The sequence below is a fragment of the Falco cherrug genome, chromosome 1 (assembly GCF_023634085.1).
Source record: "Falco cherrug isolate bFalChe1 chromosome 1, bFalChe1.pri, whole genome shotgun sequence".
NCBI classification, from domain to species: Eukaryota; Metazoa; Chordata; class Aves; order Falconiformes; family Falconidae; genus Falco; species Falco cherrug.
The window spans coordinates 112,706,864-112,722,278 of record NC_073697.1 but is presented as its reverse complement, the minus strand read 5'-3'; the positions used below and the strand labels follow the sequence as shown (position 1 = coordinate 112,722,278).

The 15,415-nt window shown below is 45.2% G+C and overlaps 1 protein-coding gene across 1 annotated transcript in view; it reads right to left on the bottom strand.

The window, feature by feature from the left end:
* KSR1 (kinase suppressor of ras 1) overlaps positions 1–15,049 on the bottom strand; it is a 73,685-nt gene extending 58,636 nt beyond the window's left edge. Inside the window, exon 1 of the mRNA XM_005439833.4 lies at positions 14,639–15,049. Within this exon, the coding sequence (XP_005439890.3) occupies positions 14,639–14,899 (261 nt within the window). The 5' untranslated portion in view covers positions 14,900–15,049. The remainder of the gene's footprint in view (positions 1–14,638) is intronic.
* Between the last annotated feature and the right edge of the window lie 366 nt (positions 15,050–15,415).

Genomic DNA, 15,415 nt, shown 5'->3' with positions numbered 1-15,415 from the left:
GTCAAAGGTATGTCTTACAGATTAAATAATAGTTGGAAAATACATCATAGGAACACAGCTACTACCTTGCCACAAATCATACGTGCTTTAAGACAAAGGAACACAGCTCACAGCAGACATTCTCCACGTCTTACAACCTTTGAAGAAGAGGTCTATTTCTTACCTCACACCTAAGAAGAGACACATACATAAACGTAACATCACAGAGTTCAGTATAAACCTACAGTAACCCCAAAGTTCAAATGCATTATCATCCAGTTCAAGGTTTTGCCTGGAACTTAAGAACTTACTGAAGAAAATACAGAGACTTTTGTACTCTGTAGAACGAAGTACCATTCACAAGAAGGGCACGAACCACGTGCATGCTGCTTTAACGCTACCGTCTGTTTCTAGTAAGGCAGACCCAAAAAATAAGCCATTTCTTTTCCATCAGCTGAAGGGCAGCCCAGGGTAGAATCAAGGTTCATCTCAAAGATGTGCCTCTCATTCTCATGCCTGAAAGATATTCACTTCTTAGGTCTCTCAGCTGCCATTAAAGAGGGGTGATGTTATAATCTTAATAAATGTAGACTGTAGCATGTTTTAGACTATTGCAATAGACTATTGCAAACTGCACTACTGATATGTCACAATGCAGGCCCTAAATCGTATTCTACATATAGGTCAAACTTGGACAGCCAGGCAGCAGCAGACATACTGTGGAGTTTCAGAAGAGACAAATGCCTTGGCCTAGAAGCCATGCTTATTTCTGTCTATGAAACTGATACACATGTCCAGGTTGGGTCCCTGTCACTGGGCACAGTAAAACTGAGCTGATTTTTTGAGCAGCAGCACAAAGTTAGGGTAGACATAGGGATCAAGCTGAGTGCAGAAAGCTGAGTGGAAACTGCTTCGATATAACCCTCAATACTTTTTAAAAAGCTAGCAATGCTGATGCCTGGAAGAATAGCTCTTGCCCATATAAGCCCATATTAGAGGATGCAATACCCAAAATAAAATCATCCCTTCCTCATACAGAGTTCATGCCAGCTCTCAGCCACAAATACATATTTATAGCCCAATTTGCCAGCACCTGGACACAGGTTTCTTTAGAGGGATATACCCTGCTAACTACCTTCCCCATTCCCCAACAGCAAAGGCATAAACAAAAATGGAAATGAAAGCAACATTGAAAGATACTAATATCAAAACTTGGCAGGTACACAACCACACCATTTCTACAGGTCTGGAAGACAGTCCTTCAAGTGGGCAATAGTCATTAAGGGAAAAGATTTTTTTCCAGTCATTCACTTGGGAATAAGCTGTTGCACACACAGCTACAATAGCAGGGGCAGTGCGATCCCCAAATTACCAGAGACCAAACAGGAAATGCATCTTGTTTTGGGGTCATACCCTTAGCTAAACAAACTGAGTCCTATTTCACATGAATCTACATTAAATTCTTACATGATAAGGATCTGAACCCTTCTGAATGACAGTGTGTGTTGTGTCACCAGTGTGATGGGTGAAAGAGGGGTGGGTGCTCTGATAGTATTGTCATTGTTCTCATTTTACAAAAAAAATCTTCCCGTACCCCAGCAATTGCCCAAGTGACTTGGAAAGCTCATGAGAACTGAGGCATCCCTCCTGAGCAGAGACACTAACCACTGGATCAGCCTGCCTCCTTCTGCCCATCTCTCACTCAGCCTTAGATTGTAAACTATGAAAGGTCTCCCCACTGTTTTGCAACCTCAGAAGATGACAAAGAACAGTAACTCTTCCACCAGTTGCAGAAATGAAGGTTCAGACTAGTCTCTGAGCTTGTCTATCCCAGTTGGAGTAAGAGAATCTACTGCTCAGAGACAGGCTTTCAAAGTAATTAAACCTGATTCTGGTGCAGCTACATGAGATCAAAGCAAAACTATGCCATGTTATCCACACTTATCTCACAGAAGCTGCAACCTATTTTGTTGGGGACTGGGTACATGCCAGTTTTTTAAGGGGGAAATTGTTAAACTATCTCATAGTTTGAAAATAAACACTGCAAAACTCAACCCTCTCCTTGGTGGTGCTCACAACAGCTGCTGTGCAGGTTACCTTGTAAAGTACCTTTCCCAGAATGCCCATCATTTAAGGACAGGAAGGTCATGCACTTTAGAAAGTCTTATCCTTAAGACAACTCAACAACCATCTGCACAGCAGCATGGAAACCATACTACACTCTCCTGTGAACAGAGGCACTTTGGACTACTTAATATGCCAATACTGCAAGAAGAGGTGGTACCAGGACTTCTTAGAAGAAAAACACAGTAATTTTTCCCAAAGAAATGAGCCTTTCTTACTGAAAAATTGCAAAATCCCTCATCCACCAGGGTGGCTCTCCAATTGTCCTCTGCCTTAAAGTTTGAGGCCAGATAAATCTCAGAGCCACAGCTACTTGCATTAAGGGGCTAAAGGCTCAGCAATTAGAAGAACTCAAAAGAATACTAGAAATGTGGAGACTTGCAGTGCTTACTGTTACTGTTCCCACACCACTGAGGCTTTGTCAGGAAAGCTGATGAAGACCATGCTGCTAACCAACCCTGCAGAATACAGTTTGAATGTGGAGACTTTATTCTTTGCAGTATATATGGGCCATGCCTGGTATGGAAGAGACCTCTCACATCAGGCTCCCCTTGTCAGGAATGCAGGAAGACATAAAAGGCTGAGCCAGCCTATTTATGTAGGGGATCCATGAGGACTGAAAGGGAGAGGCAGGGATCAGACCATGCATTTCCTCACGTGCTTCCCTCCCCCACCCCCGCACCTTGGTTTTACAGCTGCAGGAAGGATCAAGCCAGAACTGTGCAAAATTGCTGAGTCATCGCTGTGGGGCCTCAGAGAGGCTGTCCGCAATGCTTAAGCCAGAGGACAAAGCCATAAGGCAGAAAGCTGAGCAGCTGGAAAGACACTGCAGGGTAGAGGCAGTCAAGGGATACGATGCACCCACTGCAGGTACAGGCAGGATTCACTAGGCTGAAGGTACAGTGTAGAGCCCTGCCTAGGGAAGATTAAGAATCAGAAACATTTTGCATTAAGAGAACTGGAAAGAGGATCCAGGTTAAGCCTAGTAGGTCTTAGCTAGTCCTGGCTAAGTTAGCTAAGAGCAGCGCTGCATCACCACTGCATTGCTGCTGTACTAATTTCTCACTCAAATGAAAGAATAGACGCTACTACCTTCAATTTGAAATCTTACATTGTGAGGTGTCCATTAACTTCAAAGCTCTTCACCTCAGACCACAAACTAGTTATTCCTGGTAACTGAGGCAATTCGAATTAGACAGTAGAAAAAAAAATAAAGAACACATCAGTGGCTGTGGAACATGCCTTGGCAACAGAATGGTGGTGTAGATGTAGAGCTACAAAGATGATGAGGGTACTGCAGCATCTCCCATATGAGGAAAGGCTGAGAGGGCTGGGCCTGTTTAGCCTGAAAAACAGAAGGCTGAGAGGGGATCTCATCAACGTCTACAAATACCCTAAGGGCAAGTGTCAGGAGGATGGGGCCAGGCTCTTTTCAGCAGTGCCCAGCAACAGGACAAGGGGCAACGGGCACAAATTGAAACATTAAGTTCCAACTCAATATGAGGAAGAAATTCTTTACCTTTAGGGTGACAGAGCACTGGAACAGGCTGCCCAGAGACGCTGTGGATTCTCCTTCTCTGGAGACATCCAAAACCCACCTGGATGTGACTCTGCAGCCTGCTCTAGAAGGATCTGCTTTAGCGGAGGAGTTGGACTAGATGATCTCCAGAGGTCCCTTCCAACCCCAACCATTCTGTGATTTAGTTTCCGTAAGAATCAAAAACTAAGTACTAGTGTCACCCTAGCAGAAGTATTGAGCTAGCTCTTGCTAAGTCAGCTACACCTCTGGTTACAGATCGTCAGATGCTAACTGATATGGCCCATTTGTTAGATGCAAATATGTAATTGCCATTACAGAAGAGCATTCAACATCATTACAAAAAACATCTTCCCCAAAAGTAGGATTGTATTTTCTACAAATGTGGTCTCAGCACAAATGCCAGTGTTCCAGTACAGTAGGTGAAGACCTGGACTTACAGCAGCTCTCCTTTCTCCCTCCAAACTTCAGTTTCCACAGACTCCACTCAAGTCATGAGCCACAACTGCAAATGGCCCAGGAATTTAGGGTGTGCTTAGAGGTGTCCCACAAAAACTCTGCCTCATTATACCCATACGAAATACTACCAATACAACAGTGCTTAAATCTGGCCTGTACCAGTCAGTTACTGGTTCTGCAAATACTACACTTGACCCACAAAACAAGACCAAACCAGTTTTAACAGACAAAATACCCTGGCTTAATACAAATGGCATTGACAAGCCCTTTGATACCTGCTCTGGGCTCTCTCCCAGCTCAGTTGTGTGAACAAATGTTAAGTCTTCAGTGTCTGTACTCACCTTGCCTTACTTCAACACTACGACCTCCTTCCCCTTCCAGAGCGCTTACAGACATCCTTGTCTTTCAAACGAAAAAGAAAAAACACCTTTCTTTTTCCAAAGGGAGCAGGTTGAAGGCCTAAGCAAGTCTCCCCAAATGTATCAATCTCCTGATAACAGTATCTGTGTATTTTAGTCTGTTGTTTCCTTAAGGGAGAACAGAAAAGGGCATAGCTTCCAGAATTCATTAAAATAAAGAGGAAAAAAAATACTTCATCTGATATGCACTAAGAGAGTTTGATATTACTAGCTGATGCCACTGTATAAATACTACTGTATACACATTTATGTCAAAGTATTCTGTTAAGGGAAGGTTGCTGACTCAGCAAAAGGTCTTAATCTTTTGATCTGTCATATAAGGGACAAAAGGTCTAAGCTTCTGAATTACCAAACTCTAATTTAGTGTTTAGCTATACGTTAATCAAATCTGTGCGCAAAGTTTAGGCCAAGCTGACTCTCAAGTTAGCAAATACAGTATCATAGCTGGTGCTGGTCTGAGGCACTCTGAATTCTCTCTATAGAAATTGTGGGAGAGTTAAAGTTAGAAGTCTTCAAAAGAAATGTTTTACTTCGTGGAAAGTTTCAGTTTTGGTCAGAAAGACAAAAGGCCCTTAAACTGAAATGTTTTTCTTGGCAGATGAAGAACAGTTTTTAAGAGGGAGACATCTAAAAAAGTCAGGAAGCTTTAAACAACAAAATTTTACTACTTCTGCTGATTTCAGCGGAGCTATGCAACTGTATCCTAAAGCAGGATTTAGTCCTCTAGCTTACTTTAAAGGTAAAAAGAAGAAAACACTGCTCTGGAACCTGAAAACTGTTGCCAGAAAATTCTCCAGGCTTTAAAGATGGGTAGGGAAACATATGTGGAGAGGTTCTCCTAGAGCACTAGAGACAGCCTAAGAGGCACCAACACATCTTCCAGTTAACTATACTTACTGACAGATCCACTTACCCCCCCTAATATCTTTCAGTGGCGATGCCTGGTTGAAGTTCTCAATCCATGAAATGTATTATTTCTTCTTTCCAGTTTATTCAGCATCATTAATAACTAAAAATAAAACCTCACACTGGAATCTGCAAGTCTTAACAATAGCCCACACAACAGCAGCAATGAGAAGCTCAAAACTTCCTTTCTAAATTTAGGTTGCTTCAAACAGAAGTGAAAGTTCTTTGATAAATCAACAAACCCATGTTTTAGAAGCACGTGAGGAGAGTAGAACTAGGCAGGAAATTCCTGCCGTGTTAAACTTACTTGCAAAAGACTTCTCAATATTTTCAGGGACCCAGACCTGAGGCTCCTGGCTGCATTCTGAAAACTGTGGTCAATTACCTGTTTTGGCAGCATCAGGTCAGAGCAGGTCAGAACCTGGATGTGCTGCAACCCAGTAAGATGCCTCAGGGTCATGTTAATTACTGCTCTAAAGTTGATCTCACAGCTTCTGCTATTAGAGCTCTTCCATTTGGAATAACTAATAGTCATCATATCAGAGGCACTCTGTAGCCCCTGATCAAAGCATGATTCCTTATTGTACTGATGAAGTGTCCTGCAATTATTCTCTGCTTCCCCAAGATGCACACAGTATGAATTAGATTTTCTCTCTAGGCAGAAGAGGAATGACAGACACCTGCCCTCTGTTCACTTCAGAATACATTCCTGAGAGAAAAAGACAGCTATATTTTAACTTAAAGCCAAATTTAAAAGTACTAAAAGTAAGATGGAAGCAGTGGATCCAATTCTGCCTACAGAATCCTGAAAGCAGACAGGGAATAGCTAACGAGCATGAAGCAGCTGCCTTGCAACTGTTCTCAGAGTTACACCAGCAAATACCCAGGAAGGTTCTGCAGAGGTCGTCTGAAATTCCATTTACACTAACATTAAAAGAATAACTACTGTTCAACTACCTTGTAGGCAGTCACTGCCCTAATTCAAGGCAAGTCAGCATTTCCTTGTAGCCACATGCAAACATGGCGTAGCCCCAGTGGTGAGTCTCAGCATACATGGAATTAGTCCTTTAAAACATAAGAGTATTGAGATAAATTCTCCCTACAGAGATTTAAAACTAGGACATCCTGGTCAGTGGCTTGTTTAGCAGTGTTATGGGCCAAGGCATCCTTTCCCTCTGTCTGAGGGGAGGGTTCACAAGACAACACACTCACAGAATGACAAGGAGTCACCTATCTTATTCTTAGACAGAGGATGCCATGGCCCTGCAATGGGGTTCAGCCACAGCCCTCGACACTATGCCTCCAACCACCTCCCCAAGGATAATCAGAAGAAACACATGAAACTCCTTGTTTTCTCCCTTTAGGAAAATCACTGCTAAAGGAAAAAAAAAAAAAAAAACCACCACAACAGGAAGCTGTGTCTTTTTTTCCTCTCATTCAGTAAAGCATGGAAAGTGCATTTGAGTCACAGCCATCTAAGCACACATTCTGCATGCACCATCTGTTACACCCCCCTTCCCTGAATCACTTTTGGCTGACCAAAAGTGTTGCTAGTCAAGCTACAAAATTCACAGCCCATACTTAGGTGGGGGGAGTTCTATTGAGAAGCTGGCTGCTTTTACCTGTCCTTGTGGCATTACTTCTTAGGAAACAAGTAATTTTAGGTATTTTGAATGATAACCTGAGTAACACCTGAAAAGGTTTAGAGCCAAAGCAAGCAAATATTCTAACTTTGAGTTCTGTTTTAGTCTTTTCCACACTAACACTAATAACTTTACGCTATCATGTGCTTTGCCCACTATGCCAAACATCACAACCCCTCTGCTAGGCTAAACTTGCACACTTCTGCAGCTAGCTGCAAGCTATTTCAATCTACTATTTCTTCCCCACACACACCTTTTTTTTTTTTTTTAATTAAAAAAAATCACTCACTTCTTGGAAGCAAAAACGCTAGCCAGCTCCTCATCTCCTGTGCACCTGCACAACCATATTGATTTCAGGATCAATTTAAAGCATCACTGTATAGGCCATGTTGTGAGTTAAACAGTCCTGAGCTCAGGTGCCCAAGTCCAATGAGATTTGCATCTTCCACCTACAGACAGCTCAAACAGCTCAGACTTAAGATACATGCGCTGCGCTTAGAGAAAGATGAACAAAAGACATCTACTATCAGACTGGGCTATGATACACACATGCCCAGAGAGATTAGGGCCTAAGATAAGGTTTGAGTTTCCACCTCAGAAATGCTCAAGGATGCAGTCTAAGCAGCTCATGCAAAAAGCAGGTTTACAGCACAGACAGCGAGCTCAGCCACAGAACTGACAACTGTCTACTAGCACAGGTTCAAGCGAACACTACAGCTGCACCAGTGATTGCTTCACGTTCCTTGGAGCACGTACAGAGGGAGTACAGCTGGGCTGGGACATGCCTCTGGGATCTCCAGGTGGCACAGGAGCTCTGTGCAGCTCTGGCATAAGGCAAAAGACATATCTGATCACCTGTACACTCTGCTGGTTCTCAGTTGTTCTCCCACATTATCAGCAATACAGAGTTTCTCTAGTTTAACTTGGGACTGATCCTGTCCTAGATTCTGGGGATGTGGACTACAACCCACCACCTGCCCTCGCTTGAGCTCTGCCAAGAAGGAGTCACTGCAGTCAAAGCCAAGCCAGATTGCCAGACTGTTTCTTAACGATGTTGAGCTAGTCTTTGACTAGGTTCAGACTCCCACCAAGAAGCAGGAGTGCCCAAAACACTTCTATGCACAACTGCTCACAAGTTATGTCTTGGAAGCATTACCCATTTATTTTGTCCAGATTCAAAGAGCCTCTGGTTCCTCTGGTTTGCTAGCCACGGCAACACTGTGCTGCTGGTAGCATCAACTGTGTGGGATTACTCCATGGGAGTGAGAAATGAGCACGGAGGGAAGTCTCCAAGAGATGTCTGAGTCAGTAACTCTGGGTGGTGTCATCTGTGCCTTTCACACAGTAATCCAGCCAATACATTTTCCAACTCTCAAAACAGTGAGAGATAGCTGGGCTTGCTTTCATTAAAATTCTTTTAGTACAAAAAACATTTTAAAAAAAAATTGCTACAGGCTAAAAAAAAGGATATGAAATCTTAGCCTTAAACGAAAGGTGAGAATTTCTCTCTGAAGCATCTGAAAGATTACATGGTGGAAATATCATTTTAAGCACAACTATTCCCTAAATAATTTGGTGTGTCACATGGCTTCTTTTGTAAAGTGTTCCTATTTATGAATAAAAACAAGTGATAAATTTGTGTACCACCACACTGACTCATAGCTGTAAATCTGTCACTAGTGTGCAGCTGTAACACTAATCGGGGTTTTCCCTTGTGAAATGCAGTTAATAGCTAGCATTTGAACTTGAGTAGCAGACCAAATTCTGCTCAGGTGCTATCTGTGTAAGCATGGCCACGTCCATGAGTTTAGCTAGATACAGCTGAGGTTCAAGTCAGGCTACTTCACTGATTAGAACAATTTTGAACAAGCAGTAAACATCAGAAATCACATACAGAGACTGAGGCTTGTCTGACACTTCCTGTTAGTGTGTAGGCATGTTTGTACAGAGGTCTCAACTCCAGGATCTGCTGAACTTCTTTATTGGAGTTCAGTTGCTGAAAAACGTCTCCAAGCTGACTCTGTATTAGGATGAGTAGGAATAATTTTGTTTTAACACAATCCAGTAACCACACAACCAGTCTTAGAGAGGCAAAGGCAGCACAAAGCCTTACTCTGATACTTTTCTGGCTTCCCAATCAGTGCATCGTAGAATCCAACCCAAGGCTATAAGTACATACAGACCTTGACAGAAAAGTGAAGAGAATCCCTTGTCTTATCTTCGTCTTGATAACTACTCATCAGAGCTTGTCCTGGAAACTCCAGGTAAGTTAAAACACTGCTGCTCACTTTTTGTGTAAACATTTACGCAAAATCAAATGTAGGAGATGAGATAAATTCCATTATGACGTGCAAATTCTGATCATGTATGAAGAAACATTGTCACAAAGGAAAGATGAAGTCTACAGGCTTTATAATAATATATGGTTCTGACTCCTTCAAAGTCAAACAGAATCCCTGTTAAAGCCTATCTTATACAAACAAGCACACAAATTTAAGAAAAAAAGAGAGTCCTACAAAAAAGGATGACAACTTTAAGAAAAAGCAACCGCGTTGCATATATGCAAGAAGTAAGATGAAGTAAGAGACTTTGTTCTCTTACATAAGACCTACTGAAAAGGAAGTCTTCTCAGCTGAACAAGGCTCATAAACATGTGGCTACAGGTTGCAGTTTGGCTTGAAAAATTCATTACTCCCACTACTTCCAATTTACAAACATTTCTTTTCCTTTCCTTATGTGTATCACATGCCCAACTTCCAGTCTGCAAGTCTGGACAATTAGAATTCCTCTTCCTCTCCTCTCATGCGTCTCCCCATTTTCAAAGCATTTGTTTCTGCTTAGAGATTGCTTGGTAAGAGATAAGCCTTTTCTGGCCAAATTGACAAATGAATCAAGATAACGTTAAAGCAAGTTCAAACATATTTAATCCACAGGTATCATTCAGCCAATATGAAAGACTGATTTGTGGAGTAGTAGACTTATTTGTGACGCAGCACAGATGGTGTCAGGCTTTCTGATCTGGTGTTACATTTCCAGAGGTGCTGAACAGAAGACATTCCTGAGGAAGAAGTCAAAGTGATCTTTGCATATGGGGCCAAAAGCATCTCTATCACAGACACAGTCCACCAGAGAGCAATGAGAACAGTTTCTCTCAAAGAGCAGGCATAGATTTTAGCAATGCATGCTACTGCCCCACCCTGACACTCCCACCATAAACAGTTTGGAGGCAGCTTCCATACCAGAAAAACTGCAGTCTGCTCTTACAATGCAAGAACCAAGGTAGAAAGAAAATACATCTGAACACACTCTAGGTCTCTGTTCAGCCTGGTGCTGCCTCATCTTTGCTGCAGTTAGAAGTGGGAGGGGCAGGGGGGGCACACACATGTCCCACTTCATCCCTCTAATTCCCACACTTCACCAAACCAGCTATGCTGTTTCCAGCAGAAAAGATTGAGAAACCATAGGAACCTTCCCTGCAGCCAGCACACAGGACTATATTCTCCTCCTCATGCCCAAGAAACTGGCTTGGGCTGCAGCGTTAGAAGTTTCATGTGCTTCACTACAGATGTCTAGTCCCATTATCAGCTTCCTAGCCAGAGAAATGAATCCAGAAAGATACTGCTTTTACGAAGAAATACAGATAAAAATAATACACTTCTAACTTTGCAAAACAAATTTAAGAGTCATGCAAGGGATTAGCATAATGACAGAGTTAAAGATGACACGGTTGTTTCTTTCCAAAGATGCTTGGAGCAACACTGGATGCTCACCACACAGCATGACATTTTTTGCTCTCACATATGGGTTAAAAATTACCATTATTTTCCATTTCAGTTTTGTAGTTGACTTGAGAAGTGAGTAAACCTGCTAGGACAGAACTGAAAGCAAGCCATATACCAAAGAAGTGGGTAAAAAGAAAAAAACCTCAAGCACTTATTTGGCAGAGCATAAAAAATTTCAAAAAAGTACAAGACCTAGTGGCATCAGAGAACCTGGTCTGCTAATAACCAAACTAACACAATATACTTTCCACTACAGGGAAACTCCCTGCCCTTCTAAGAAATGGCCTTCCTACATGTGAAACAGGGTCAAGCTCACATAAGACATCTACACTCAACACATTATTTGCAAGCAATTCCCATAGCCCTTCTTTACTCCCCTTCTTTCTGTATTACAGAAAGTTCTCCTTGCACTCATTTGAACTGCCATGAGTGCTTATCTTTACCTGTCAAGATCCCAGTTTGAAATCTTTATCTACCATGTGCTTTATTCTGAGAAGACCTTATACACCAGAGGAATGAGGAAGGACTTAAAGCATTTCAGTAAATTGGGAGGGACATAAGCATGCACTCAAATACCTTTAGTTAAGTTGATGTTCTTGACTTTGAAACATACACACATTATGAATCATGTGGCATACATGACAGCTATCTAAGCTGTGAACAGGCACAGAGGGAAGTGGTGCCAAAAGGACCAAGCTAGCATCTCTAGTGTAAAAAATAACACAAGCATTTAGATGAATTTGCACTGGTGTTCTCAGCTATCGATTCCATTCCCACTACAACTACTTTCAGAAGTTAACTTCAGGGCTGTGCTAACCTTGAGATTAGAAATGGCAACGAGCATGCACTGCTGTCTGACCTGCGCTGGAATAGTTTAGAGCACCACAGCCACCTGACAGCATTCACCCCCATGCACACATGGCCTGAATGGCTGCAGTTCACTGACATAGAAGACTGTGTTCAAGGAGATATCCCTTCACCTGTTAAGTTCACAGTTTTGACACCAAAACTTGACACCACAGAACTTTCCAAGACATATGAGCTATATACAAATAGACACTTCCCTGCCTTTTTCTTCCTTTGAACAAAAAGAAAAAGTGAAATCAATTTCTGACTTACTATATTGGACTGCTTTCAAATCACACACATGGAACCTCACATTTGGCCTCAGAAGCTACTTCTTCAACTTCCAGAGTCATTCCCTCTGTTCCCAAACTAGTACTTCCCACTTCCAGTTTGCTGCTTTATCTGTCTCATGTTTTATCATTTCCTTGTGGCTTTGCTACACAGTTTACCAGTTATACTGATGCAGCTAAATTTCCGTAACTCTTTTTCCATGAAAAACTTTCTGCACAAAACCAGAAGACACATGTAGATTCCAGTCCAAAGTACAGATGAGACTTGCAGGCCCAGCAACCATATCACTAGTAGCCACGAATCACAATCCACACAGCCATTCTGCAACTTGTCAGGGCCACCCAGCGAATCGCAGCAGGGACTGTAGATCTCCAAGCTTCTAGCTTCTGGTTGAAGTACTGACTCAAGGAGTTGCCTACAGTCTGTGCAGAGCTGCACACCACAGTCAAACCATCAGTAACACTGGCCCTCTGCAATATCGGAGCACTTGTCTCTACTGATGTGATCTGATAAGCAAACGCGTATGACCACACATGCATTTCTGACACATTAACCAAGGCACAGTAATTACACCACGTAATGCCACAGGCAGGGCGCCTGGTACTTGAGGCTATACAGCAGTCCACCACCTTCTGCTGCACCCCGGAAAATTACAGCTTAGGGAACAAAACACAGACCCTCACCTCCTACAGTCTGGTTCTCTGCTCTGCATCTGTAGACAAACCCACTGCAGAATGGCACAGAAAGCTAAGCACAAGATTCAGACTATGCTTGACAACATGTATTTTGGTACAGGCAACAGAACACAGCAAAGGGCACAGAGTCTATACCCATGCCCATAGCTTCACATGTTGGCAGAGATCCAGTACTTGGTTGAATTCCCAGAGAAATCATATACTGGACTGTGCATCAAAGAATTTTTTCAGCTAAGCTTTTTTTCTGATCATAAATTTGGTAATCATCAGTGAATGAGGCACCCATTTGTTTAAGCAGATAAATGCTTAAGAGGAACGCATGCACACACTCGACAACTATCACTAAAACAGCTTTTGTTGCTTTAAGAAGAACCTGAAGATGATAGCAGGCCTTTATCCTTTGTGAATAAAGGTTTCCTTTTAGAACAGGTTCACCAGCAAAATACTGATGATAATTTTCCGAAATGATGCTGATTTATATTGTTTGAGCATTAAAAAGGCCATCAGTAGAGTTGCCAAAAGCCCACACAAATACTGTTTTATAAAGAATAGCCTTCTGAATGCTATTTGGAGGTGGCAGGAGGAAAAAAAATAAAGAAAAAAAAAAGTGCTACAAATTTGCAAGGGAAAAAACCCAAAACAAAACAGAACAAATAAACAAACAAACAAAAAAAAACACAGAAAAGGCAGAGGAAGAATGAATGATAGATTTCCAAGAAGTTGTGCCAAAATCTACCTACCACCTATTGTTTCACAATTTTTTTCCCAACCTTCCTTTCTCGTGTGATGGATCTTGCAGCATATACGTTTGTTGCAGTTACAGTGTTGTAATGATTTTTCTTTCTAAAGGCCCCATGCTCTAGCTCCACAGTCTCCAGTATCAGGCTAGAGAAAAGGACCATTACTAGCCTTTACATGAAACTTCTATCAAAGGTGGCAGGGGGGATTTTTAACTCTGCTTAGAGCAACAGTACCTGCACACAAGGTAAAAAGAAATGTTATTGAAGTATCTAAAGGTCAAATGAAGTAAGCAAGAATAAATCTACATTCCCTTTCTAAATACTTACGCAGGCTCATGTACAGATTCAGCCCTCCTTTGAAGGCATTACAACAGCACATGCTTTGTGCTTTAAAGTTTCATATAATCTTTCTAAACAGCAAAACATCTCTCCAACCCAGATGGTGCTGCTGTTTTGTCAGCCACACCAATGGAGTGAAAAGGAGCATCAAATTAGATCAGTGAAACTGAGCCCAGGATAGAGAGACAGGCCTGGAGACGAGGGCAGGAACCATCAGAAGCTAACACCGAAGACCTGAGGGAAAGAGCGAGTCCATCCTGCTTCCCAGGGCGATGTGGTGACCCACGTTCTGCAAGGGAGCCTCGGGTCACCTCTGGTCCCCACCTCACATCGCACCTACCTCCACAGTGACACCAGCCCAGCCGCAGGCCCCAGGGCCGCGCAGTGGCGCGGGGGGCGGCGGAGCGCGACCACATGCAGCTCCCGCTCCCCGCGAAGCCGCCTGAAGCCGGGGGGCGCGCCCGGACGCGGCAGCCACGAGCCGGCCCAGCGGTTCCCCCGCACCTGTCCGCCCCCGCTCGCCCCCCGCCTCTCCCGCGACGCCCTCCGAGCGGCGGGGGGCTAGCTGGGGGACCCTGCCGCGGCCAGCCCGGCCCCACCGCCGGGCCGGGGCGGGGACCGACCCCCTACTGACAGGGCTGCCGCGGCGCTGGGGGCGTCCTTCCCTCCCGCACAACCCGCCCTACCCGGGGGAAAAGGGCGGGAGGGAGAGGGTGCCTCACGGCCCCGGCACCGGGGAGGGCGCGGGGCCCCCGCGCTGAGAGGAAAGGGCTCCGGGGGAAGGGGCAGGCCTCAGCCCCCAGCTGTGAGGAACGGGCACGCCGGGGGGCGGTGGCGGGGCTCCCCTCCGGCCTCGCCGCGGCTGCCGAGCCCCGTACCTCCAGGGTGCGGATCTCCTGCTGGGTGAGGTCGTTGGACGCGGCGCATTTCGTGCGGAGCCCGCGCAGGTTGGAGAGCGAGATGTCGATGAGGTCCTGCAGCAGCCCGCACTGCTGCAGCGTGCTCCGCACGGCCGGCAAGCCCCGCGCCGCCGCGCCCGCCCGGGGCCCCGCGCCGCCGCCGCCCGCCACCGCCTCACCACCGCTCCGCTCCCTCCTCTCCAGCATGCCGGCGGCTCGCAGGGCAGCCGCTCTATCCATTCCTCGGCATCAGGGAGGCCGAGGAGGAGAGGCGGCGGCAGCGGCGAGGGGCGGGGGGGGAGGGCGGGCAGCCGGCGGCTCGCTCCGCCCCGCCTCTCCTCGCCGGGCAATTACCGCGCATTAACTTGCACGCCGGAGAGGCACCGCGGGCGCGGCCGGCCCGCGCAGCGCAGCCGGCGGCTGTTCCAGGAGGGGGCGCAGCGGCCGCTCCGCCCCACCGCCCGCCTCAGCCCCTCAGCACCGCCCTCCGCTCCCCTCGGCGCCCGCCTCAGCCCCTCAGCGCCGCCCTTCGCTCCCCTCAGCACTGTTCTCTGCTCCCCTCGGCGCCGCCATTCGCTCCCCCTCATCACCTGCCTCAGCCCCACCCTCTGCTTCCCTGAGCTCCCGCCTGAGCACCACCCTCTGCTCTCCTCAGGCACTCAGCGCTGCCCCCCACTCCCCTTAGCTCCTCAGTCCCTCAGCTGTGTCCTCAGCTCTCCTCAGCGTTGGCCTCAGTGCCTGCCTCTGCTCCCCTCA